The sequence below is a fragment of the Tachypleus tridentatus genome, chromosome 1 (genome assembly GCF_004210375.1).
Source record: "Tachypleus tridentatus isolate NWPU-2018 chromosome 1, ASM421037v1, whole genome shotgun sequence".
In the NCBI taxonomy this organism is placed as follows: Eukaryota; Metazoa; Arthropoda; class Merostomata; order Xiphosura; family Limulidae; genus Tachypleus; species Tachypleus tridentatus.
This window is the reverse complement of record NC_134825.1, coordinates 114,105,049-114,130,056: the sequence shown is the minus strand read 5'-3', so window position 1 is coordinate 114,130,056 and position 25,008 is coordinate 114,105,049. Positions and strand designations below refer to the sequence as shown.

General features: G+C 32.5%; 1 protein-coding gene across 3 annotated transcripts in view; it reads left to right on the top strand.

Moving 5' to 3' along the window:
• LOC143258665 (pyruvate dehydrogenase phosphatase regulatory subunit, mitochondrial-like) overlaps positions 1-25,008 on the top strand; it is a 31,714-nt gene that overhangs the window by 4,560 nt on the left and 2,146 nt on the right. For all 3 annotated transcript variants that reach the window (XM_076518035.1, XM_076518014.1, XM_076518025.1), the window contains exons 3-17: positions 1,223-1,350; positions 3,358-3,439; positions 5,077-5,158; positions 6,782-6,863; positions 8,030-8,151; positions 11,411-11,525; positions 13,687-13,839; positions 17,445-17,569; positions 18,131-18,323; positions 19,947-20,105; positions 20,954-21,090; positions 21,623-21,771; positions 22,429-22,627; positions 22,922-23,011; positions 24,216-24,395. In XM_076518035.1, the coding sequence (XP_076374150.1) occupies positions 1,223-1,350; positions 3,358-3,439; positions 5,077-5,158; positions 6,782-6,863; positions 8,030-8,151; positions 11,411-11,525; positions 13,687-13,839; positions 17,445-17,569; positions 18,131-18,323; positions 19,947-20,105; positions 20,954-21,090; positions 21,623-21,771; positions 22,429-22,627; positions 22,922-23,011; positions 24,216-24,395 (1,996 nt within the window). The remainder of the gene's footprint in view (positions 1-1,222; positions 1,351-3,357; positions 3,440-5,076; positions 5,159-6,781; positions 6,864-8,029; positions 8,152-11,410; positions 11,526-13,686; positions 13,840-17,444; positions 17,570-18,130; positions 18,324-19,946; positions 20,106-20,953; positions 21,091-21,622; positions 21,772-22,428; positions 22,628-22,921; positions 23,012-24,215; positions 24,396-25,008) is intronic.

Sequence of the window (25,008 nt, the reverse complement as noted above, 5' to 3'; positions counted from 1 at the left end):
ATTCACCCGCAACTTTCAGTCTTTTTATTTTATGTAGTAACTCAAGTGTTTCTTTTTTTAGTTCTTGAACACAATATTCGTACAAGCAGACACAGAAATATTCCTTGGGACTTCTCTTTGTCATGTTCACTCAAATCTTGTCTTTTGTGTCACTGGTATGAATCATCAACCCAGTTATTACTGAAATTCTTTGTGCCCCTAATATAAATCATCCACTAATTCAAAGATCAGTATGTGCTCTGTAGTGACATATCTGTACTTGTCTTATGTTTTTATGTAAATACGATATGTTGAAGAGCATACTACAAGTTGAGACTTACAGAAGCGTTGTACATGTCCACAAAGGAGAAAACTCCATTAAAACTAATCCCACTCTGTACAAAAGCATTTTTAGATGTTGTAGGCACTACAGTATGAATATTCACATGTAATTATTCTATAGTTCTATGTTATATTATTATTTTCACGTATGCAACCTGTAGTTTACCTTTTCCAAAAATTTTTATTTACTTTTATATTCTACAGCATCTATTATGTTTTGCCTGGCATGGCCTGATGGTTAGGGTACTTGGGTTGCAATCTGAAGGTCACAGGTTCTAACCCATAGTCTTTCACTTGTGGGGGCATTATAATGTAATGGTGAATCTCAACAATTGCTGGTAAAAAAAATTGCCCAAAAGTTGTTAGTGGATGGTGTAGACTAGTTGCCTTCCATCTAGTGGTCACTGCTAAATTGGGAATGGTCAGTGCAGATAACCCTCATGTAGCTTTTTGTGAAATTGATAATGAATTAAACCAATTAAATTGTTTAAATAAATAAATCAGAGGTTGTAACTGAATGTATCTGACAGTTTATCTAAAGGACCTGTTATCTGTTCAGTATCCAGATGTAGCAGTATGTTTTACCTCCCTGTCTGTTATAAGGTTGGAGAAAGAAGTGGTAGTGGACTGCTAAATTGATATTGTATCTTTATATAAGAATAGAAATGTGAAGGTTATATTATTATTACATAAATACAAGTTGTGTCTTATGTTTCACCTCATTTTCAAGTTGCATTTCATCTTCTGTTTCTACTTCATTTACTACGATTACTTTTTCCACAGTTATGAATTATTTAGAATTTGGCTCATTCTCTAAACAAAGAGCTTATAATAGTTATACATGCAAAAATAATAATAACAGTACACTGTTCTTTTGTTTTTATGTTGCCAAATGTAACAGAATTGGTTGTGGGGTGTCTTGGCGGGCCTGTGGAATTGTGGGTCATTTCCATTCATCAGCTGTTGGAGCTCTCACACAGTATAGTGCCAAGTTGTATAAAGAAATTCAGAATCAAGGATATGATATTGGTAAGTCTTTTAACTTAACAAATCAAGGATATGATATCAGTAAGTCTTTTAACTTAACAAATCAAGGATATGATATTGGTAAGTCTTAACAGGGATTGTCAGACTTAAAAATATAGGTTTTCTTCCTATCTATATCACAACTGAGTGTTTTGTTGATAAATAGAAAGTCTGATAAAACTGAGTGTTTTGTTGATAAATAGAAAGTCCGATAAAGCTGAGTGTTTTGTTGGTAAATAGAAAGTCCGATAAAACTGAGTGTTTTGTTGATAAGTAGAAAATCTGATAAAACTGAGTGTTTTGTTGGTAAATAGAATGTCCGATAAAACTGAGTATTTTGTTGGTAAATAGAAAGTCCAATAAAACTGAGTGTTTTGTTGGCAAGTGGTAAGTCTGATAAAACTGAGTGTTTTGTTGGTAAATAGAAAGTCTGATAAAACTGAGTGTTTTGTTGATAAATAGAAAGTCCAATAAAACTGAGTGTTTTGTTGGCAAGTGGTAAGTCTGATAAAATTGAGTGTCTTGTTGATAAATAAAAAGTCTGATAAAACTGAGTGTTTTGTTGGTAAATAGAAAGTCTGATAAAACTGAGTGTTTTGTTGATAAATAGAAAGTCTGATAAAACTGAGTGTTTTGTTGATAAATAGAAAGTCTGATGAAACTGGGTGTTTTGTTGGTAAGTGATAAAACTGAGTGTTTTGTTGATAAATAGAAAGTCTGATAAAACTGAGTGTTTTGTTGATAAATAGAAAGTCTGATAAAACTGAGTGTTTTGTTGGTAAATAGAAAGTCTGATAAAACTGGGTGTTTTGTTGGTAAGTGATAAAACTGAGTGTTTTGTTGATAAATAGAAAGTCTGATAAAACTGAGTGTTTTGTTGGTAAGTGGAAAGTGATAAAAGTGAGTGTTTTGTTGATAAATAGAAAGTTTGATAAAAGTGAGTGTTTTGTTGGTAAGTGGTAAGTCTGATAAAACTGAGTGTTTTGTTGATAAATAGAAAGTCTGATAAAACTGAGTGTTTTGTTGATAAATAGAAAGTCTGATAAAACTGAGTGTTTTGTTGATAAATAGAAAGTCTGATAAAACTGGGTGTTTTGTTGGTAAGTGATAAAACTGAGTGTTTTGTTGATAAATAGAAAGTCTGATAAAACTGAGTGTTTTGTTGATAAATAGAAAGTCTGATAAAACTGGGTGTTTTGTTGGTAAGTGATAAAACTGAGTGTTTTGTTGATAAATAGAAAGTCTGATAAAACTGAGTGTTTTGTTGATAAATAGAAAGTCTGATAAAACTGGGTGTTTTGTTGGTAAGTGATAAAACTGAGTGTTTTGTTGATAAATAGAAAGTCTGATAAAACTGAGTGTTTTGTTGGTAAGTGGAAAGTGATAAAAGTGAGTGTTTTGTTGATAAATAGAAAATCTGATAAAACTGGGTGTTTTGTTGGTAAATGGTAAGTGATAAAACTGGGTGTTTTGTTGGTAAGTGGTAAGTCTGATAAAACTGCGTGTTTTGTTGGTAAGTGGTAAGTCTGATAAAACTGAGTGTTTTATTAGTAAGTAGAAGTCTTAATGATAAGTGTAGTATCATGTGTATGGGTTTTCATTCTTTCTTATTGATTAAAAAGTTGAAAATGTATGAGTAAGTGTACTGAATTAAAGTGGTTTAGATTTATTAAAGTGGTTTAGATTTGTTCAAGACACTTGGAGATACAAATTTTGACTAAATGTGATTTTTCCTAATTTGTTAAAAAAATAACCACACATTTAATATGTCTAACCAATCATTTAAATAAGTAAGAACTTTCAGTTAATAACTAAAGAATGACCAAAAACTGGATTGTTAGATGTGGCATGTCAATTTATTTTCTTTAAATAAAGATTCTATTGGTACATGTTATGGACTCCTAAATTTACTTAGTTTATAATGTGTTACTAAAGAAATGGAGTTATTTTGTTTTTAACTTTATGTATTAAGGTGTTTATTAAGTGTATGATTTTTACTTACAATTACAGGTTGGAAGACTTGCGGTGCAGTGAATGTAGCTAGGACAAAGAACAGATTTATCTCTCTCCAACGTTTAGCTGCTGAAGAAAGGTGAATACATGATACCATTTGTTATTTGTGAACTTCATAACTTAAGTCTTTTCAGTGCTTAACATTTACTTAGCAAGTACATCTGGTTATTGTGCAGAATAGAGATCCTAATGGTTAACATGATTTCAAGTTTCACATAAATAATACAAGCCTGGGATGGTTATATTATCTTGAAATTTTTACAAGTTCTAAAATAATTCCTGAATTTGAAAATTATATCCATTTTTGTCCATAATGTACAGGTTTTTCACAAAATGTCATATGTACTAGTACATAAGTGAATCATTTTCACTGAAATTGAATTACAATTTGTTATGTTTCAAATGTTGATAACCACTGGCTATAGGGCTCTCTTGACCAATCACATTGTGAGAGTATTTATTTCTAGATAAATACTATATCTAGTATTTCTAGATCTATTGCTCTAGAACCCATTAGAAACACACTACTAATATATAAACGGTGAACAAGCCACATGATGTGTCATTTCTGGATAGCATTTGTTTGTTTCCTTTTGAATATTATTTATTTGTCACTATAGCAACAGTAAACTGTGTAAATAAACCACACATGTTTTGTTACATGTGTTGTAAATTATTGTTAGGCCTAAAATTAGGAAATTGACTTTGTGTGAAGAGTTCAAAAGGACACTGAAACCATTTTTAAAATAAGCATGGATTTCTTTTAAAGATGTTATTAACAAATATTATGAAAGGACTTTAAATTACCAAAATATTGTCATTAACATGGAGGATAGATACAAGAGGTGGGTTGTAATTTGGAGTCTCATTTCTTACACTTGCATATTGATTGTTTTCCTAAAAATCTTTATGCCATCAGTGAAGAACAAGAGGAAAGCTTTTATCATGACAACAGGAAAATGGAGTTGATGTAATAGGTAAGTTGTGTGATGGCTGGTCATTGAAGCAGGATCCTCCAGATGTGGTACATTGAAGACCACGACACGTAACTAAGAGAATAAAGGATATAGATTTTACACACAAAAAGTCAGGATGAATGAAGATTCATATTTGTTTTACATCAGTATTCTTCAGTTTGTTTATATTTTTGTTGATTGTGGTAAACAAAAGAATAATTTGATCTAAGTTTAAGGGTTTTTTTTTTACCAATTTGTAGAAAAATCTTTACATAATGGAATAATAGAAGAAACTTGCATAGCGGACTTACAGAAAATCCATCATTAAATCCAAAACTTTATGAAGTTTAATATTCACAGGCCTATATAATAAATCATATGAAAAACTTTCTTGAATTTTGAATGGTTAGATTAGAAATGCATCTTACAATTTTCAATTTTTCTCACAGTTTTAACTGTTTTTGTTTCTTTGTGAAACAACTTGGAAAGTTTTACTTCATGTAATTTACAAATATTTTCAACATTTAGTGGTTCTTTTTCAAAAGTATGATTTGTATTTTAAGCAGTACATGTAAAATAATTCTGATGGGTACAGTTATAATTCATATCTTTGGTTTCATGTTTTTTATTCAGTAATAAATAAGTCATTTATGATAAAAGTTTTAGATTTATGTTCCAAAATATTGGACCTACAAGTGAAACATGTTGTGTTTTTTTTAAAAAGATTAGCAGTTGTCTCCCTTTTGTGTTTTTGTTGCAGAGTTGAAAAAGTGGACTGTCAAGTGGTTGGACCTAGTGAGCTCAAGTCGTTACATCCACTCATCAGAACAGACGACCTCATGGTAAATATCTTTCTTCTCCATACAGATGTATGAAATATCAGAATAATACTACTGTCGGTCTGTAGTAGTTAAACGCAAGTATCCCAAGTATGATCTATGGCTTGAAAAATTCAGTGAACATTTAGAGCAGTCATGGGCAATGAGTTAGCTGAATAGTTCGAATGTTTTAGGGCACTGAAAAAAATTACCAGTGAATGTTTCATAGACTTCCTACCACACTTTCAGTTAGAACAATAAACAAACACAACTTTTTACTGTAATTTATGCAACAGTTTCAAACTATAAAGATAATATTTATAATCCTTGAAGTGTTTGTTGAACAGAAATTTACTTAAATACATCAAAAGTTGCAGTTTATTCTCTTGTTTACAGTGTTTTCATTCATAAAATCAGAAGTTATTTGGGACCTCCATTTAATAATTTCCCTGTCTGGAAATGTTCAAAGATTTTTTTGAAAAGTAAAATAAATCTAGGGAATATAAATAAGTAAGTCAAAATATCCAGTGTTTTCTTCCTTTGCTTACAAGAGTAATTTCTCTACTGGTTGGTAACCTGGACTTAGGTTGCAACACTGTGTACCTCTGGAATTTTTCTCTACTGGTTGGTGACCTGGACTTAGGTTGCAACACTGTGTACCACTGGAAATTTTCTGTACTGGTTGGTAACCTGTTCTTAGGTTGCAACACTGTGTACCACTGGAATATTTCTCGACTGGTTGGTGACCTGGTCTTAGGTTGCAACACCGTGTTCCACTGAAAGATTTTGCAGTGTATGCTCTTAGCATATGTATAGCTTGAATGAATCAGAAATTTCTGTAGAAAGAGGACTAGACCATAATTAGACATTAGTTGTGCACATGTCAGTAACCTATGACCACCGATGCTATTATAAAACTAGTTTGAAAACTTTCCACAGAAATACTAGAGTGAATACACTGTGGGTCTGGGTTACATTTAACTGTGATATTTTGGTAGCTTGGCCTCAGTAGTATTATAGTCAAGTTGAAATAATTACATTGTTTATGCACCTGGAGACTGCAGGAAAAGTTTAAAATATGTGAGGATCAGCTACTGTTAACGACATAAATCAGATAAATATTCCCCAGAACAATCTTATTACAAGTCACTCTTACTTTAATTAAAACTGAAATATTAATTATAAAGCTTTCTAAAATCTTGAGGCTGTAAATATAACTTGGTCGACACAAGTGTGTCAAAGTAAACAAATCAGCACCGTGGGAACATGTTCATGAAACAATACCTAACATGTGCTCAACTCCACAATTGAAATACTCAGTTTTGGATGTTGTTTACTAATGAAAAACTTGAAAATGTATATTTTTTCTGAGAGAAACTACCGTATAATTCTTCAAATTCATCAAAATATGTCAATTTCTCGTCATTTTTTTCTCTGCTGAGAGTGTAAGAACCCTATATTTAAGTACTCTATAAGTTGTATATTTTTTCTCGTTGAATTTTCTGATAAACATAAATTTACTTCAAAGATATCAAGAAGTGTATAATCCATTCTTCAAGTGTTACATACAGATAATTTGTGTCTGCATTAATTAAAAACTAATTTCAGAATTGTATGGTTATTTGAGTTTTTTGTTGTTTTTTTAAGGGAGGGGTGTGGGTGGCCACAGATGGCATTGTGAATCCTTTAGCAGTATGTACCACGTTAGCTCGCCTGGCACAAAGTCAAGGTCAGCTCTTGTTAATTAATACTTTTATGAAAATTCTCATATTTTGTTGTGATTGTGTAGAATATAGAAATTAATATTCCCTCATTATATGGTTTTATTGTTGTTGTTTGCAAAAGATATTAGTGAGTAAAGGATAATTAATCAGTAATGGAACATACAACAATGTTTCAGTTAAAATACAAAACAATAGTGTTTAATTTGCGTATACATATATATATATATATTATTTTCATACATATGGTTGTGTCAGAATTTTAATGTATTATTTCAATGACATGGATGTTTCTTTTGCTTGACAATTTCAATAATAAGTTATGGAGACTAAATGCATGACCAACGGTTAACATATTGTTAGCTTTTATTCTTAATTCTGTTCTAAGAGATATTCTTTAACTTTTATCATTCTTATTACTTAAAAGGGTTAAGAACACAAGTATCTTTCTATTAACTGAAACAAAATAAAGTTTAATAACAACTGGTTTTAAGCTGAATATTAGAAATTTGACAGAATGTTATTAGAGTAATATTTGGACAAATATATTCCTTTTTAAATGCATATCCTGCCTCATGAGGATTTTGATGTAGTTCATAAAGGTTTCAGATGTAAAGCTACTGCTTGCAGTATGCCTGTTTTACTTAAAATGTAACTGTGACTATTCAACAAACTGTTTATACTCGCTTAGGCTTAGCATGGCCCAGTAATTAAGATACTCAACAGGCTGGGAATTTTGACTGCACTAATCTAACATGCTCACCTACTTAACTATGGGGGATGTTAAAATGTCATGGTCAATCCCAATTTTATTATCAAAGTGTAGCCCAAGAATTGGCAGTGGATGGTGTTGGCTATTCATCTCTCCCTCTAGTCTGTCACTTCACGGATGGCTAGTACAGATAACTGTCATGTGGGCAAACATCAGTAAGACATATTAAATACTTATTACACATTATGGTCTCAATAGAATAACTTGAAATAATTAATTTATTTTTAAATTTTATTAAAAACAAGGTTTTCTCATAGGTCTTTTACCTAATTTGCATTTTTATCATTAGATAACACTAGTTTTCATCCATTTAAGCAACAGGTAAGCTTCCATATTTCTTGTTGAAATCTTATAAGAAATTATAATTGCCACTGTTTGTAATAAAGCTTTTAAACTGTGCAGGGGCCCAGTATATTGAAAACTGTCAAGTTCATAAAATTCTGACAGAAAATGGAAGAGTTGTTGGAGCTAAGACGAGTAATGGACCAATCAAGTGTGAAGTTTTTGTCTTGGCGGCAGGCATGGTAAGTGTAATAAATATTTACTTTTATTTTGTAATAAAATTCTTGCAAGATTAACTTTGTTTTATCTTGGAAGTTCATATCTAAGTTCATAAGCTATTGTTTCTTAAAGGAAAAAACATTTAGTCCTAATATACAAATTTGTTACTCCTGTTGAGTGACAGTATTTTAAAATGAAATCCATGGGTATACATTTACTGTTGTAAAACCATTAATGCGTTGTGTTATTGGTTGACTTCTGTCAGTCATGATATTGTAATAACTGTTATAGTAAATCTTACAGAAAATATGTCTACCTGTTTAAACATTGGTGTCTGATCTTAAAACATAAATATGGGACATTTAAGTAGCTGTACTCATTGTTAAGTTTATTTTTATTTGTATCCAAGTAACTAGTAACAGAAAATAATATCATATTATAGCTAAATAAAGCTGTGCAACTTAAGTTATTGCTGTGGCATCGTCATGGTGAAAAATAAGTTACACAGTCAACCTTTACATTTATATAAAGCAACAAATAGATAAATAAGACATTGTTTAGAACCTTTAATGATAAATCTTTAGTTTTCAAAGAATCGCACTTTACATAATAATTGTATAGAAACTGGTAACTTCATTTTTCTGGAGAGAGAGTTATCTTTATTCATGTAACCTTAACTTAAGAGAGATATTTTCCTTTAGAATTCACAACAAGCCAAATGACTCCATAAAACTGTATTTAATGGTTTTTAGTTGAGTTACAAATATATTAGTTTCTGTTTTGTATTTTTTGTCATTAGCAAAACATGCTTGTTTCTCAGAAACTTTGAACAGTTTAACGGAAGCTAGAGTTCTGTGAGAAAGAAAGGTTAAAAGTGTGTGTTAATCACCTTAATGAAATGTTTGATAGTAAGAGAATAATTATATTTAAATATGTACAGTATATGTTGAGAAAAACTGTAGAAAATAACATTTAACCTCAGAAAAACTCAAGGTAATATATCATGAGTGTTGAATTAAACTTATTGTGATTTCATTAGTTATATTTTATTGTTACCAGTCAGTATGTGGATAGATACAAACTTACATACACATCATTAGCTTACTTGTTGAAACACTATGCTTAAAATGCCTATATAGTAAAACTATCAAGTCATCCCTTAAGTAATGTCTGATTTTGGTTCAGAAAAAGAGAAAGGATTTCAAACACTTTTAATGTTATTTAATGAATAACGAATGTTCCATTATTATTAATTACTTTCTGTCAACGATTCACAACCTTCTGAATGCCACTTCTATAAAATTCTTGGGGTTTGGAGGAAAATAATGTAAAGAGGGTAGTTTTGACATCTTCATGTGTTCCAAGCTCTTATCCATCAAGATAGTTTTGCAAACTTCAGAATAGATGATAATCAGATGGGACAAGGTCTGGAGAATAAGGAGGATGTGGAAGTTTTTCCCAGTCCAGCTCTTCAGTCTTTACAGATGTGATCCTCGCTGTATGGGACCGTGCATTATCCTGATGTAACACAACACCTTTACGACTGATCAAAGCAGGCTTTTTTTCTTTCAGTGAAGCATTCAAGTGCTCTAACTTTTCTAGGGTGAAGGTCTGTTTTAGGCCTGCTTCAGCCAGTTTACCTGCACTGAGCCATTGTCTACAGTGCTTAACATTTTTATAAAATATCCATTTTTTATCTCCAGTCACTAACCTGTTCAAAAAAGGTGAGTTATGTTCACGAGAGTGCAGATTAGTGCAAATGTTCACTCTTGATCTAAGGTTGGCTTCTGTCAAGTCATGGGGACCCATTTTCCAAGTTTTGACACCTTTCCAAGCTGTTGCAGATGACGGTGAACTGTTGAATTGGTTGAATTAAGTTTCTGTGCTAGTTCTTCAAATATTACAGCACAATCTTCATCAAGTGCAGCCAGCACCAAGTCATCATTAAACTCAACAGGACGATCTGAACGTGGCGCATCACTTAAGCTGTAGTCACCTGATCTGAACTTCTGAAACCACCTTCGACATTTTCTTTCATTGAGAGACTCTGCACCATAAACACCTTGAATGTTTCATGTAGTTTCTGCCGCACCATTGTCTTTTTAAACTCATTAAGTATTATTTGCCTTATGTGCTTCTCAGACACATCCATCTTCATAAGGGTTTATCTGATTAATGATCTGAAAGAGTGGAGTTAGATTAGTTTCCTTTATTTATCTGGACATTTTTATACATGTTTTACTATATATTTTAGCCATTAAAGACAAGAAATGGTGATGCACTTTCTGTATGAAATTTTCAGACATTTGCGGGATGACCTGATATATTATCTGAATTTGGAGAGAAAAATTATAATTTACAAACAGGATAAAGTTTGAGTATTACATGGTGGGTGATGTTAATTTTGACAGCTGTTATAGGACACATAACATCTAATTATGTAATCCAACATGACCTCATTAATTTAATCAAACTGTTTGATAACAGTAGTACTCCAAAACTTTGTCTGGTAACAATAATTATGCACTATTGTTCAACATTTCTGTTTTATGTTGAATGCTGATAGACTTTCAGTATTTTAATGTTGAGCACACTTAAAGGTGCAAAAGTACCGTGTGGTATCTGGGTGAATACTGTCCCTTAATCCCAGCTTCTCATAAAAATGGTTGATCAGGAACTCGTTTATTTTGGTGTTTTAACTTTTCATCATCTGATATGACAAGCTTCATTATAACAGCTTTTTCAGTCTTCATTTTTAGATTACTCAAGTGTTCACACACAGTGAATGAAACATGGTATCGGATCAGTGCTCAGTTGTTAAATGGAAGCCCAGTATCCGATCAGTTTGTTTTTCTAAATGCTGCTCTGTGCAAGTTTGTTTTCTTTGCAGAACACTGAAGGCTGTCTTATCCTTTGGCCCTTCGTTGCTTGACAATCTCTAACTTGAATCTGCAACAATCTTTCAGTTCATTAGCATATGCAGGTTAATTTATATATAAGATAAACTCTTACTATTATCTTCTGAACTTAAATCATTATATGTTATTGTTTTTTGGTAAATCTGTTTGTGACATTAAACATTTCTAGTAAGTTGGTTATACAGGTTTGTCTTCATTAGTTTTTCAGTTCTTTTACTTGTGGTCTTTTTCTTAAGCATACTTTTAATAAGAAATTTCTGAATAATTAATCAATAATTATTTATGAAACTCATTGTACAATTTTTTAGATGTATTTACTGGTAATTAATGGCATGCATAATAAGGATTTGTTTCTGATTCTCAGTGGTCAAGAGAACTTGCTAACATTTGTGTTCCAAGGGTCAGATTACCAGTCCATCCTGCTGAACACCAGTATGCCATTACAGAAGTAAAACCTGTTCTCACAGAGTCACTACCTAGTAAGTGTTGGATGTAAACCAAGAATGTGCACATATGTTAAGGTGTAAAGGTGTGCTGTTAGCTACACCACTGAAGTTCTTCCAAACTGTATCCATTTTTATCCCAAAAGAATGTGACAGGTTTCCAAGAAATACTTTAAACACCAACAGTAATTTAGTATATTAGCTTCCATATCTGGTTAACAGTCTTGCTACAGGTTTAGCCAAATCAATCTATAACTTCTAATATGTTCTGTGTGTGTTCACAAAGTTTCACAAGCTTTCAGTAACTATTAAGAGTTTTTTCTAGACACAAGAAAGGGACAGTAAATAAATTAGAGAGAACATCTAGCAAGCAGATGTCAAAATTTTATCTCAGTTGACCTGAAGATGACCCAGAAAGGTCAAAACAATGTTCTCTGCTTTATTAGTAAAAGTGTTAATACCCATACCATCCACCCTGAGATACATTTTTATTTCAAGCGGGTTTCTCGTAATAAAGAAATGTCACAATTCTTATACTATAGGAAGTTGAGGATTGTTTTAATAGTATCTTATAAAAGAACCTAAAACTTATATCATATTAAAATATAGATGAATAGATACATTATGATGGTAAGTTTATTCATATAGTGGGATAATAAGTTACTTCAGTTAGATCTTGAATGTAACCTACATAAAACCTGATGACCATATAGAAATAGTTCAAACAGTTCACTTAAGGTTGGTAAAAACTGGCTGATGAACAAAAGAGACAACACTTCTGATCTGTTCATATATACGTACTGTAAAATACATGATGGCTTATATTCATCCTATATTTAGTACGTGTGTGATAAATCTGGCATATGACATGAACACTTCATAACTTGTAAGATTTGTGCAACACATTTCTAAGGTTCAATGAACTGTTAACAACGTGCTCATTACGTTCTTGTTGCTATGACATATTTCCTGGAAAATTCTATAAACTTCCATAATTCCTTCAGCTTTGGAACATTGTATGAATTACTTACAAATTAACTCCAGACAAAATGTTCAAGAGTTTTTGCATCAAGTGACCCTGAAGAATCAGATAACCTTCAGCCACAAACATCAGAGAACACTGTGCTCACATGAAAAGAAACTAGCTTAGTTCAAACTATGTATTCTCATATAAAAACTAATGAAATGTAGTAACGTTTGTTGGACACTTTGCTGACTTGAAAAAAAAATAGCTTAGTTAACACTTTGTTTTCTCATACAAAAACTAAATGTAGTAATGGGCCTTTGCTGACTTGAAAAGAAACTATCTTAGTTCAAACTATGTATTCTTAGACTATGGTCTTAATAAAATATATGCTAATAAAAATTATTTTATAGTTAAATCTTTTTTAAAATCAGTTATCCATATGGGATAAAGATGGCAGCTATGTTATTACTGATGTACATTTGTCTATATGTGCATGAAGGTACGTTAAAAGTACGTTATAGTTAATTATTGACATAGTTTATTATTAATAGCTATTTATATGTATATTATTAATTATAGGTGGTTGTTATGTTATTATTGGTAATACATATTTTAATTTTTGCACTAATTTGTGTAATTGGTTTTAAAGATTGTAGACAGATACTGTTTTAAAAGAAAACGTAGTTAAAATTATTTTATGTTGAAAAATGTGTTTGATATAGAGAAATAGTATTTCTTTAGAGACATATTGTAGATCAAAGGGTTTTATTAAGAAAATCTGTTTATGGTTTGAAAACTGTCACAATATTGTCAAACCTAGTGAAAATACTGGAACCATCATCTGTTCTGGACAGTTTCCATTGATTGGTCTGACATCCTGGTCAGCTTATTTAAACCACCAGTCCAGTAGTGTTGTTGAAAGATAGAGAGAAGGAAGAGAAATGAAAACATTGAAAGTTTTTAAGAAACTGTTTATATGTATGTGACATAATGTGGTTTCAAAGTACATCACGAAATGCCCACACTTTCCCAATCAAAGTGAATAATTCTCATTTTTGCTCTCTTAAAGTTATAATCATTTTAAATATGAAATCTTCTGTGTACCCACTTATCAGTTTCTGCAGTGTACATTACATCTTGTGTTGAACCTTACTTTGTGATTGTTATGACACTGATTGTTTTTTTTTTAACATGGCGTATTATAACTGTTGTGTGTTTTCACATAATCAGTTGTTCGTGATTACGATGGACATATATACTGCAGAGAGCACCAGGGTGGCCTTCTTTTTGGTGGATTTGAGAAAGAAGGCAAACCTCTCTTCCATAAAAGTGTCCCTCCGAAGTTTGAGTTTCAGAAACTTCCCGCAGACGTGGTTCATTTTCGTAAGAACATTTTTCCTCCTTTTCTAAATTATACTTTTGTAAGATATCATTTACTTATGTATGCCTCTGTTAATTGAATTAGTATGTTCACTTAATTTGGATAGATGTTTATAATTACAGAGGATCATTGAAACCTTTACAAACTACACCATGGAATGAAACAAAATATAATGATTGAAGTTTAGACTTATTTGACAAAATGGTACATGCCTGGATAGATAACACACTTTTTAAAATGTCAAATTAAGATTTGCAATAAAAAGTAATTGCCTGTTTCCAGACATTATTTGATGGGATAATAATAAACACGTGTCCCTTACTGGGGGATCATTAGCTGTTCTGAACTAGGACTGGGGGATCATTAGCTGTTCTGAACTAGGACTGGGGGATCATTAGCTGTTCTGAACTAGGACTGGGGGATCATAGCTGTTCTGAACTAGGACTGGGGGATCATTAGCTGTTCTGAACTAGGACTGGGGGATCATTAGCTGTTCTGAACTAGGACTGGGGGATCATTAGCTGTTCTGAACTAGGACTGGGGATCACAGCTGCCCTGAACTAGGGCTGGGGATCATTAGCTGTTCTGAACTAGGACTGGGGGATCATTAGGTGTTCTGAACTAGGACTGGGGGATCATTAGCTGTTCTGAACTAGGACTGGGGGATCATTAGCTGTTCTGAACTTGGACTGGGGGATCATTAGCCGTCCTGAACTAGGACTGGGGGATCATTAGCTGTTCTGAACTAGGACTGGGGGATCATTAGCTGTTCTGAACTAGGACAGGGGATCATTAGCTGTTCTGAACTAGAACTGGGGGATCATTAGCCATCCTGAACTAGGACTGGGGGATCATTAGCTGTTCTGAACTAGGACTGGGGGATCATTAGCCATCCTGAACTAGGGCTGGGGGATCATTAGCTGTTCTGAACTAGGACTGGGGGATAATTAGGTGTTCTGAACTAGGACTGGGGGATCATTGCTGTTCTGAACTAGGACTGGGGGATCATAGCTGTTCTGAACTGGGACTGGGGGATCATTAGCTGTTCTGAACTAGGACTGGGGGATCATTAGCTGTTTTGAACTAGGACTGGGGGATCATTAGCTGTTCTGAACTAGGACTGGGGGATCATAGCTGTTCTGAACTAGGACTGGGGGATCATTAGCTGTTCTGAACTAGGACTGGGGGTTGCATGTCTTGTTAATTAATGAAAGAAGTAAATATGCAGTTCCCATGTTCCAAACAATGTTTTTTTGTATGAATACCAATGTAATAACTAATCTTCAGCAGACTAAGTCATAAAAGGTTGTTTGATTTAATATACAGTGGAACCCCTCTAAGCGGCTACCCCTCAGATTCGGTCACCCCTTGAAAGCAGTCATTCAATCCCTTTTGTGTTTAAATAATCGCTAATTATGTACAGTGGAACCCCTGTAATCGGGTCAGTTTGTCTCAGTCCCGAAGGTGGCTGCTTTAGAGGAGTTCCATTGTAGTTATATTTTAAAGAAAGGTCAAAGAACATTAACTAATTAAAAACTACTGTGACACTGATTTTTACAAAGTTTTTGGTGTTTCACAATAGTTAATATTAAACTTCGTCAGAGATAAACTTGCAGAACAGACAAATCTGCATGCAATATATAAATTTTAATTAAAACAGTAGTAAAATGAACACTTGTGTGATTTATGCCATAGTATATAATCCAAAGTTTGATTAATTTTAAGAGTTCAAGGACACCAAGTTATGGAGGCTTCTGATTATATAGCTTATTGTTTGTTTCTTTTTCCATGGTAGGCTATTTCAGTTTATATTTCTCCACCACAGTTCAAGTTATGGTTGAGAAATGACTAGTGATGCTCAGAAAATATAATTTATCTTTGTCTTGTATGCAAATTAGTTTAATAAGCCAATTGACTGAGATTAGCAGCTCTGGCTAATTAGATAAATGTGAGTTTGACTTCAGTTTTTACTTGAATTAGATTTCTCTTCTCATTGTCACAAAATGGCCCATATCAGACTTATTGTCTTTAATGGAAGTGGGGATTCATAAATCCTGTAGTTAAGCTGAATTGGTGAATCTAATCCTCATGAATTTGTTGTGTGTCTGGGGAGAGGAGAACTCCAAGAGAACCCAGTTTCACTGATCAGGTGCTGAAAAACAGCTCAAACCTTTTTACAGACATATTTATAAACAAACAGTTCTATCAGTTTTATTTTGAAAAATAAGTGTGTTGTATAATCACTTTAATAAATATATCTCTATGTCTCACTTATTATTTACCAATGTAAATGTTTAGGATAATTAACTCACCATATAGGGCTTGCTTGAATCATTTGAGGTTGTGACCCTAAATTTGTCTTTAGTTTTAATATTAGAACTTCTAATATGTATCATGTAAGCTCTCAGTAAGCATTTAGAGTCTTATAAACTAAAAATCAGAATTTTTAACAAGGTTTTTCAATAAAACTTTCTCCACTTTATAAATTGTTAAAGTGTTGACTGCTCCAATTTTCATGTTAAGATTAAAAATACTTTTCTCCATCTGAAAATTGTGAAATTTTATTTGAATAATTTACAAAACCTCCAAGATAAATTTCAGGCTTGTTCTTTTCATTAAAAGGTTTACACTTTATCTGTTATTTTGCCTTCTGTAACTGTATGAGATTAGTGAATTTAACCAGTCTTATATCCACTAATACTTAAATTAACTTCTTCATTTCTAGAATGACTTCAAATTGTTACATGAAACTATAATTTTTTATCCTAAGTAGCTTAAATATTGTAACAGTATACATCTCTTTCTAGTTAAATATTATTGTGTAATATTTGACTGTGTGTAACAGATAATCAAGCCACACAGTTATAAATCAGCCGATCACTTTGTAGCTCGTGGTATAATTACTGAATTACTTAAGGCATGAGTCCCTTCCAAGCATATCTTATGAAAAAAAAATTTATTATTATTTTCTTTACATGATCTGATAAGTTTCTAATTTTAAAATTTCAGTTACTTTTATAACAATAAATAGAATGAAAAAAGCATCATTTAATTTTTGTTTGTTGATAACTAATTCAATTTTGAATGTAACTTTGTCACATGTACACTTTTACCTGAGAAAAAGATTAGTTGGAATACCATAAAGGTACTTTGCTGAATTACTTTACATATTATTGTTTTCAGATTAAAATAATTATTTTGTATTTTGTCAGTAAATTATAAAATTGTTGATGTTGGAACATTTACTTAGTACCACATGTTTCAAAATCAAAACAAAGGTCCTATACTGTATCCCACGCATGAGCCCTTGGCTGTGATTACAAGTGAAAGATTTACTTTTGATAAAATGGGAGGTATTTGATTGGCTGTTGGAGAACTGATGCAAGAATGAGAATACTTTTGATTGGCTATTGAAGAATTTGATGCAAGAATGAGAATACTTTTGATTGGCTGTTGGAGAATTGATGCTATTTACAATTTTAATAATTAATAATGAAGGAAAAAAAAACCTGTAACAATATTTAAAATGCTAAAACAACTATTTTAAATGCCCCATTTTTTTTGTTTTAGTTGTTATTATTGTTATTTAAGTTGTTACACATTTCAGAGCCCTTGTGCGACCAGGCTAAGTGTCGATTACCAATTCTGGAAACGGCTCACATAAAAGAAATCGTCAACGGCCCTGATACTTTCACACCAGATGGAAAGTTTATTCTTGGAGAAACACCTGAAGTGAGTAGATTTTCACAGGTTAAAACAAACAAAGTTAATATTTCAACATGTAAAAACTTAATATTTCCAATAGAAAGTTTTAAATCTAAACTTCATACATTTGGAGGTAGACTGACATTACTCTGTTTTTATTTCATGATAAATTTTCAGCTGTTTTTGTCCCTCACGGAGTTATTTTTTTACAATTCACGACTAATGGAATTATTGTATCATATTTTTTTGCCCTGAATTGGAAAGATGGGAACCAAGGTTCGAATCTGTGTGATGTTACTTATACATTACCTGCACTTTTAAGCTGTGGATGCATTATAAGAGTGACAGTCAATCCCTTAGAGTTGGCATTAGATTACATTTTTAGCTTTCCCATAAATACAAATGCCAGTTAAATGCTTGGTTTGAAACATGACTTTCGGGACACCCTGTGTTTATAAATATCTCTTATGATAAATGATATGATATTAGTGTAATTAACATGATATTCTTGAAAATGTCATTCATAGAAGCAAGATGGTATATCATTACAGAAGTTTCACGTTTAGAGGTGTTTTCCCCTATTTGTAGGTTGATGGTTTGTATGTGGCCGTAGGGATGAACGGTAACACAGTACAAGCAGCAGGTGGAGTTGGCAGAGCACTGGCTGATTGGATAACTAACGCAGAACCAGAAGCCCAGCTTTTACCCTTTGATGTTCGACGTTTTATAGACTTGCATAACAACCAGAAGTTTTTGCGAGAGAGGATGAGAGAGGCAGTAGGTATGCAGCGTGAGAGTAATTTGAAAGTCTTTTAAAGAAAGGTTAATACATAAATATTTTAGTAGACAGCAGTTTTCAAGTGATGTAAAACTTTGCAATTGTCAAAATGGTATTTGGAGATTTATCCTTAAAGTTGAACTCTTTGTTGTAGTATCAATGGATAGAATAATATATATTTTGGTGATTCCGTAAAAATGTTTTCAGTTGATTTGACTTATTAATAAGTGTTAATTTTAACCTTTTACATTTTCTGTTTGTACACTGTTGGAAGAATCAGTTCATCAAGCTTTTATTTATAGGTATGAGCCAGATTCTCTACAGTAGGTACCTGTGACTTGGTGATAAATTTCAACAATAAACAAACAGCACATAGTCCACTTGTTTTGAAATAATATATTGAGACAAGTAAAATATATATGAATGTCTGTTATGCTTGTTTAACACAGTTGTATCCAAAGCTTTAAATCATCTCTTTTCATCAATATCTACACAGGCTGTTACAATTACTTTAGAACACAACTGACAAATGGATTGTTCTGTCATTGTAATATAATCTGTAATGATTTTACTTTAAAAATCGTCACTACACTCTCTGTATGGCTAAACTCGTAATCACACATTCTAGATTTAACTACCTATCTTTCACTTGCACTACATTTAAAAAAAAGACTGACAAAGGCCTAGAACATTTCGAGCACAATGTGATATTATGATGCAATAATACTCAATTGAAACAATGAGAAAAACTTAGAAGTTTCTTGTAATATGACATGATAATACAAAAATCATTGAACTGCAAAACTTATGATTTCTAAACAGTTACAAACCTTGGATAAACTATTTCTTCTAAAATATCCTCACCCGATATGTAACACATTGGCTCCCACACAACCCACTGGTGGGTTATGATAGTCTTCCAGTTAAACCCACTGGTGAGTCATGCTCTATTTTCTTTTTAAAGGGCCACAACTGCAAAAGTAATTATAAAATGACTAGTGGGACCCTGAAAAGTATTGGCAAAATAGACTTAGGAGCAAATGTGTTAAACCAGGTAGATCATAACATCCGTATTAAACAGTCATGTGTATATGTAACACAGTTCGGCATCTGAACACACGGTCCACCACAGTAGCACCTAGAAATATGATGTTCATTTGCATCCATGACAGATGTATCAAAAACCATTTTTGACTGAATGGGTGGCACATGCCTACTGAAGAAACACAAGCATAATGTATGGAGAACAACATTTTGAAAAATTCTTATCTTCAAGACATTTTATTTATTTCATAATGATAGAAACTTGGTTCTGATAATTGTGGGCAGAGCACAGATAGCTTTGTATTTAACAACAAACAAGCCAGATCATGGTAATGAATGGATCATATACTTTTGATTGAGAAGAAAGGATATTTTATATAAGGAGGGGGCGTGGCAGGTTTGAAATCTAGACAAAAAAGTTTTTGTTTCTGAAAATACTAATAAAAAAATTAAGCATTTATCCCAGACTGTAAACAGCTTCCCTCAGTTTTAAGGACCAGCATGTGTGGAAGTAGTTAGACCCCTTTATGATTTTCACTGTAGTTTTCTTGGTGTCTGAAAAACTGAATTGTTTATTTTTAGGTCTGCATTATGCTATAGCTCATCCTCTACCAACAGAGTTCCATTCAGCTAGAAAATTAAGATGTTCACCCTTTTACACTCTCCAGGAAGCAGCTGGAGCAGTGTTCGGAGAAAGAATGGGATTTGAGAGAGCTCTGTATTTTGATCCAGAAAAACCAAGTAAGAAATTTTATTTGTTTGTTGTTATAACAACTTTCAGCAAGTAAAAGTTGTTTTGGTAAAGGCCAAGAATGCTTGACTTGTATGTTTGCTTTTGGTGTTTCTGAGCAACCAAAGAGTGAAACCTCATTCAGCTGTACAGCTCCATGCTTAAACAAGGGATTTTGTTTTTTAATTTATATTTTATTTTTTGCCTGATTTGCCCTTGGTCTTGTTTATTCTATCTTGTTGTTCAGTTAACAATGCTACTGTATAAAGAATTAGGTTGACTACTGATTCAGGAAGGCTGCTCAAAAACACATAAATAGTTGTATTGGTTTATCATATTTCTCCTAAGGCTTTCGTGTTACGACTTTTAAAAGACATATTAAATTTTTAAGCTTAGCGTATTAGGAATTATTTTGATGCTTGGTTCTTATTTAGTTTATCTTGTCCATTTATAGGATAGGAAGTTGACATGACCACAAGGTCAAGTGCATTATTCTCATAAAAAATAAAAGATCCTCAAGAGTTACACTGATAATAACATTCTAAAAATTACATTTTGCATAAATATATGAGGATTTTACAGATTTTGTTCGTAAATAAACAGTTTTTAATAAGTATTTTAAACCTTTTCCTGTATATAAGTGATGATCAATCTCACTCCTCATTGGTTATAGGGTAGCCCAAGAGTTGGTGGTGGGTGGTAATGACTAGCTGCCTTTCCACTAGTCTTACACTGCTAAATTTGACATAGCTATTGCAGATAGCCCTTGTGTAGTTTTGCGTGAAATTCACAAACAAACAAACCTATAAATAAATGTAAATTTTGGTCCTATTTTATGTAAAGTTTTGGGAATTTTCAGAGGAAGAACGTCTGTGTCCACCAGAACTTACTTTTGGAAAGCCAGCTTGGTTTGATAACGTAAGAGAGGAGTATTTGGCTTGCAGAGAAAGAGTTGGTTTGATTGATATGTCATCCTTTTCAAAGTTCCATATTAAGGTAGGTTTCTCTTGTTTGGCTCCTAGCACTTGGCTTTAAAAGAAAGAACTGATTTGACATGTCTTCCTATTTAAAGTTAAGGCTGGTTCCCAAAAAGTCTGAATTATATGCCAAAACATCACATTGACTTCTAAGTTGACTGTAGAAGTGTTGTATCTTTTAAGGAAGTTAAATGTGCTACATAATTTTATTTTTTTTTCTTTTATAAAAAGGTTTTAGAATTACCACTGTAATTGTAAATTAATTGAACCATTTCAGTTATGCCTTTGGACAAATATTTTGTTTGTGTGTAAAACAAAGTGAAACTTCAGTTTTCTTACTTTTGTTATGAAACCTTTAACCATCTCAAACTCAGCCATGTGTAGCCATACCATTTTGGCCATAGAAACATATCCTGTTGTTTTACCACAGTGAGTTATCAGAAGAAGAAGGTATACTGAAATGAATAGTGTGTTTGTTCATTTTGCAACAAAGTAATTTTCAGACAGGCAGACAGAAATATAAAAAAGTGAAAACTTTAATTTTCTTACAGTCAGCAGGTACAGAAGTGGTGGACTTTCTGCAACTGCTCTGTTCAAATGATATTGATATCCCCGTTGGAAGTGTCACTCAGACAGGGATGCAGAATGAACGAGGTGGATACGAGAATGATTGTTTACTCATTAGAAGAACAGAGAACTGGTACACCATGAGATTTGTATTTCTAAAGTAAAGTCATTGTAAGCATTATCCGAAACTATTAGTACAAGGTAAAAGATATGGTTTCCTCATCACGTGAGGCAGGTTGAACTGACATGGAGAGTTCTTCATTCTAACATAGTTACTATATGATGTTCTTATCCAATCTTTGATGATACTAACACTATTACGATATGACGTTCTTACCAATCTTTGATGTTACTAACACAGTTACTATATGATGTTCTTATCAATCTTTGATGTTACTAGCACAGTTAATATGTGATGTTCCTATCCAATGTTTGATGTTATCCATCTACATATGTCTTGATCTGCTTCTTTCCCTTTTCTTCTAATCATCTGTACAAAGTGCTCATTTTAATTTCTTGTTAATTCATAATGGTGTTTGTTTAGTTTTCATCATTTCTGACACCAGTATATCATCAACATTAGGGTTTGACTAGAGATGGTTTTTGATGCTATAAACACAACTTGGAGAGTGACTTCCTCGATTCCAACTCTTCACCCAGAAACTGTTCACATTTCTGTAGAGATTGTTACCTCATATCATCAAACAAAATAGACACTCTAATTTTTTTTCTCTTGTATATATTTCCATACAAATAATTTTAAGTCTTTGAATTTTTAAAATTCTTCTAGCTACTTCATGGTATCTCCAACTGCTCAAGAGACAAGAATCAGTCAGTGGATGCAGAAACACTTGCCATCTGATGGCTCGGTGGCACTGAGTGATGTCACTTCCATGTACACAGTTCTGAATGTGGTGGGACCCAAGTCGAAGGAGCTCATGACAGAGTTGACCCAAGCAGACATGAACATGCCAGCATTTACTTCTCAGGTACACTTGTTAACTATTAATGTATCTCTTTGTGAGTTTTCCTTATATTTTCTGTGATGCACCTTTATCACCTTTATAATATTAACTTCCTATTATGATATTACATAAAATATTTTTGGAGAAGCTTAACTTTTTTTTCTTGTTGGATCCAAATTCTTAACAAAACAAAAAAAGTTTTTCTTGTCAGCAAGATTGTGAAAAATGACCATATTTTATTTAAAAAAAACCAAACCTACATCCATTAACAACTGATCCAGAATTTGATGAACTTCATTTCAAATGATTTACTGCTAGACTCTTCACGTTGGTCACATCAGTGGAGTCTTAGTTATGGGATTCAACAACACAGGAGAACCCGGTTATTCCCTGTACATACCTTCAGAGGTAAGTGTGTTATAGGTGGCACCATCAGTTGACAGTGGCCACCTTTTAAGGGTTAATACCCAACATATCAGTTTAATGTTTTTGCTCATATTTCAGATACTGGTAGTTTTAGTGAAGTACATTTTTTGACATATATATGTTTGTAAAAGATTTGTTTGTTCTTTTTATTTATGAATAAAAACAGGTCTCACCACTAAATATACTTAAACAGTACAATGTATATTACATTAACCTTGTCATGATGCTTTCATCTGATAAAACATTATTAAAGTTTTTTTTTGAGGATGAAACTAATTGGAAACTTACATTTCTTATAGTTTAGTACACAGAATTAGTAACATACGATATTTGTTAAAATAATTTGAAACTTTAGCCACAAAGTTATCAGTATGAAGAGAAATTACTTTTAATGTCTGTTCCAAACATTTGTGTTTAAACGAACTAGATTCAAAAGGGTTGGGGAGAACAGTATGAAACTTGTCTAGTAAGATCTGACGATAAAATGATACATTACTGTGTGTAGCAGTTATAAAACTGAACAAACTATCAGAAAACAACATGAGACTAAAAGAAACACACACTTACAGTACTGACTTTGGAAATAAAACTGTAACTTGTTGAAACCTGTTTAGGAAATTAAAGACTGGCCATCAGTGACATTCTTGATTAGTTACAAATGTGTATATAACAGTTGGGATTTCTGTGATAATTTTCTGCAGTTTTCCCTAGTTGATGAAGTATTGAGTTACCTTTAAAGAGGGTTTCACAGAATTGTTTACAAGAACTACATTTTCCCAGGTTAGCTATTGGAATAACAATAGTACTTGCTCAAAATGTCAAAGATAGAATAATATTTAAATTTTCAGACTGTTAACATGAGTACTCATGTTTGTATTAAGTAATTTAATTTGACTATTGTTCCATTAGATCATGTTACTTATGATACATCTCACACCCGTAGAAGGCTTAGGTGATTGAGCTGTGAAAGCCTGTGCATTAATAAAAACGTGGTTGTGGTCTAAATGAGTTACTTAATACAGAAAGAATACTATTTTAACAATATCACAGAAAACATGTACCATGTTTCTTATGAGTGGATCTAAAAATTGGACCAAGTTACAATTAGAGACTATGCTAAAACTATTCTTAGGTTTTTTGATGTCACACCATAGTTACATAGTTTATGTTACATTCTCTTCTTTAGTATGCTCTTCACGTATACAATCGCCTTGTGACAGTAGGTAGAGACTTTGGAATCAAGGATGTAGGCTATTATACGCTGAGATTTCTTCGAATAGAAAAATTTATTCCTTTCTGGGGAGAAGAACTGGACAGTAACACTACACCTTTTGAAGTCAATCGAGGTTTCAAAGTGAAACTGCAGGTTTGTGTTTTTTGTGTCATACAAGCACCCAGTTCAAGGTACATAACTTTTCTTGACGTATTATAAATACTACACGTGATATCGAAGACAAAGTTTTCTCTCATTTGTGGTGCTACAGGGGTTCATTTCCCTGTGTTGGACACAGCAGGTATCCTAAAGTAACTTTGTTCTAAACATGTAAATTCTGCCATTTTCAGCTTTCTATTAACTATGTTGTGTGAACTTTATTTAAATTCCTTGATACAACTGTTGTAACCCAGAGGGTAACCTCAGAGCAGTTGTGTTCTAATGTGACTACAGAAGTCTTTATTTAAAGCTCTGAATAGTGAACATTTCTATATATTTTGTTTTAGAACAAATGCTGTTAGTGACTGTGTCATATAGGCAATAACATCTGTAAAGACTCCTGCTGGTACAAGGGTAAGTCTACGGATTTACAACACTAAAATCAGGGTTTCGATTCCCCTCGGTAGACTCAGCAGATAGCCCACCAACTTGGTTTACTTCTCATATTGAAATGATACGTTAACAATTAGGAAAATTTTAATCAAAGACTTGCTATCTTTGTATTTTAGTTATTTTAACTTAATAAATAGAAAAGTGACAAAAGTGT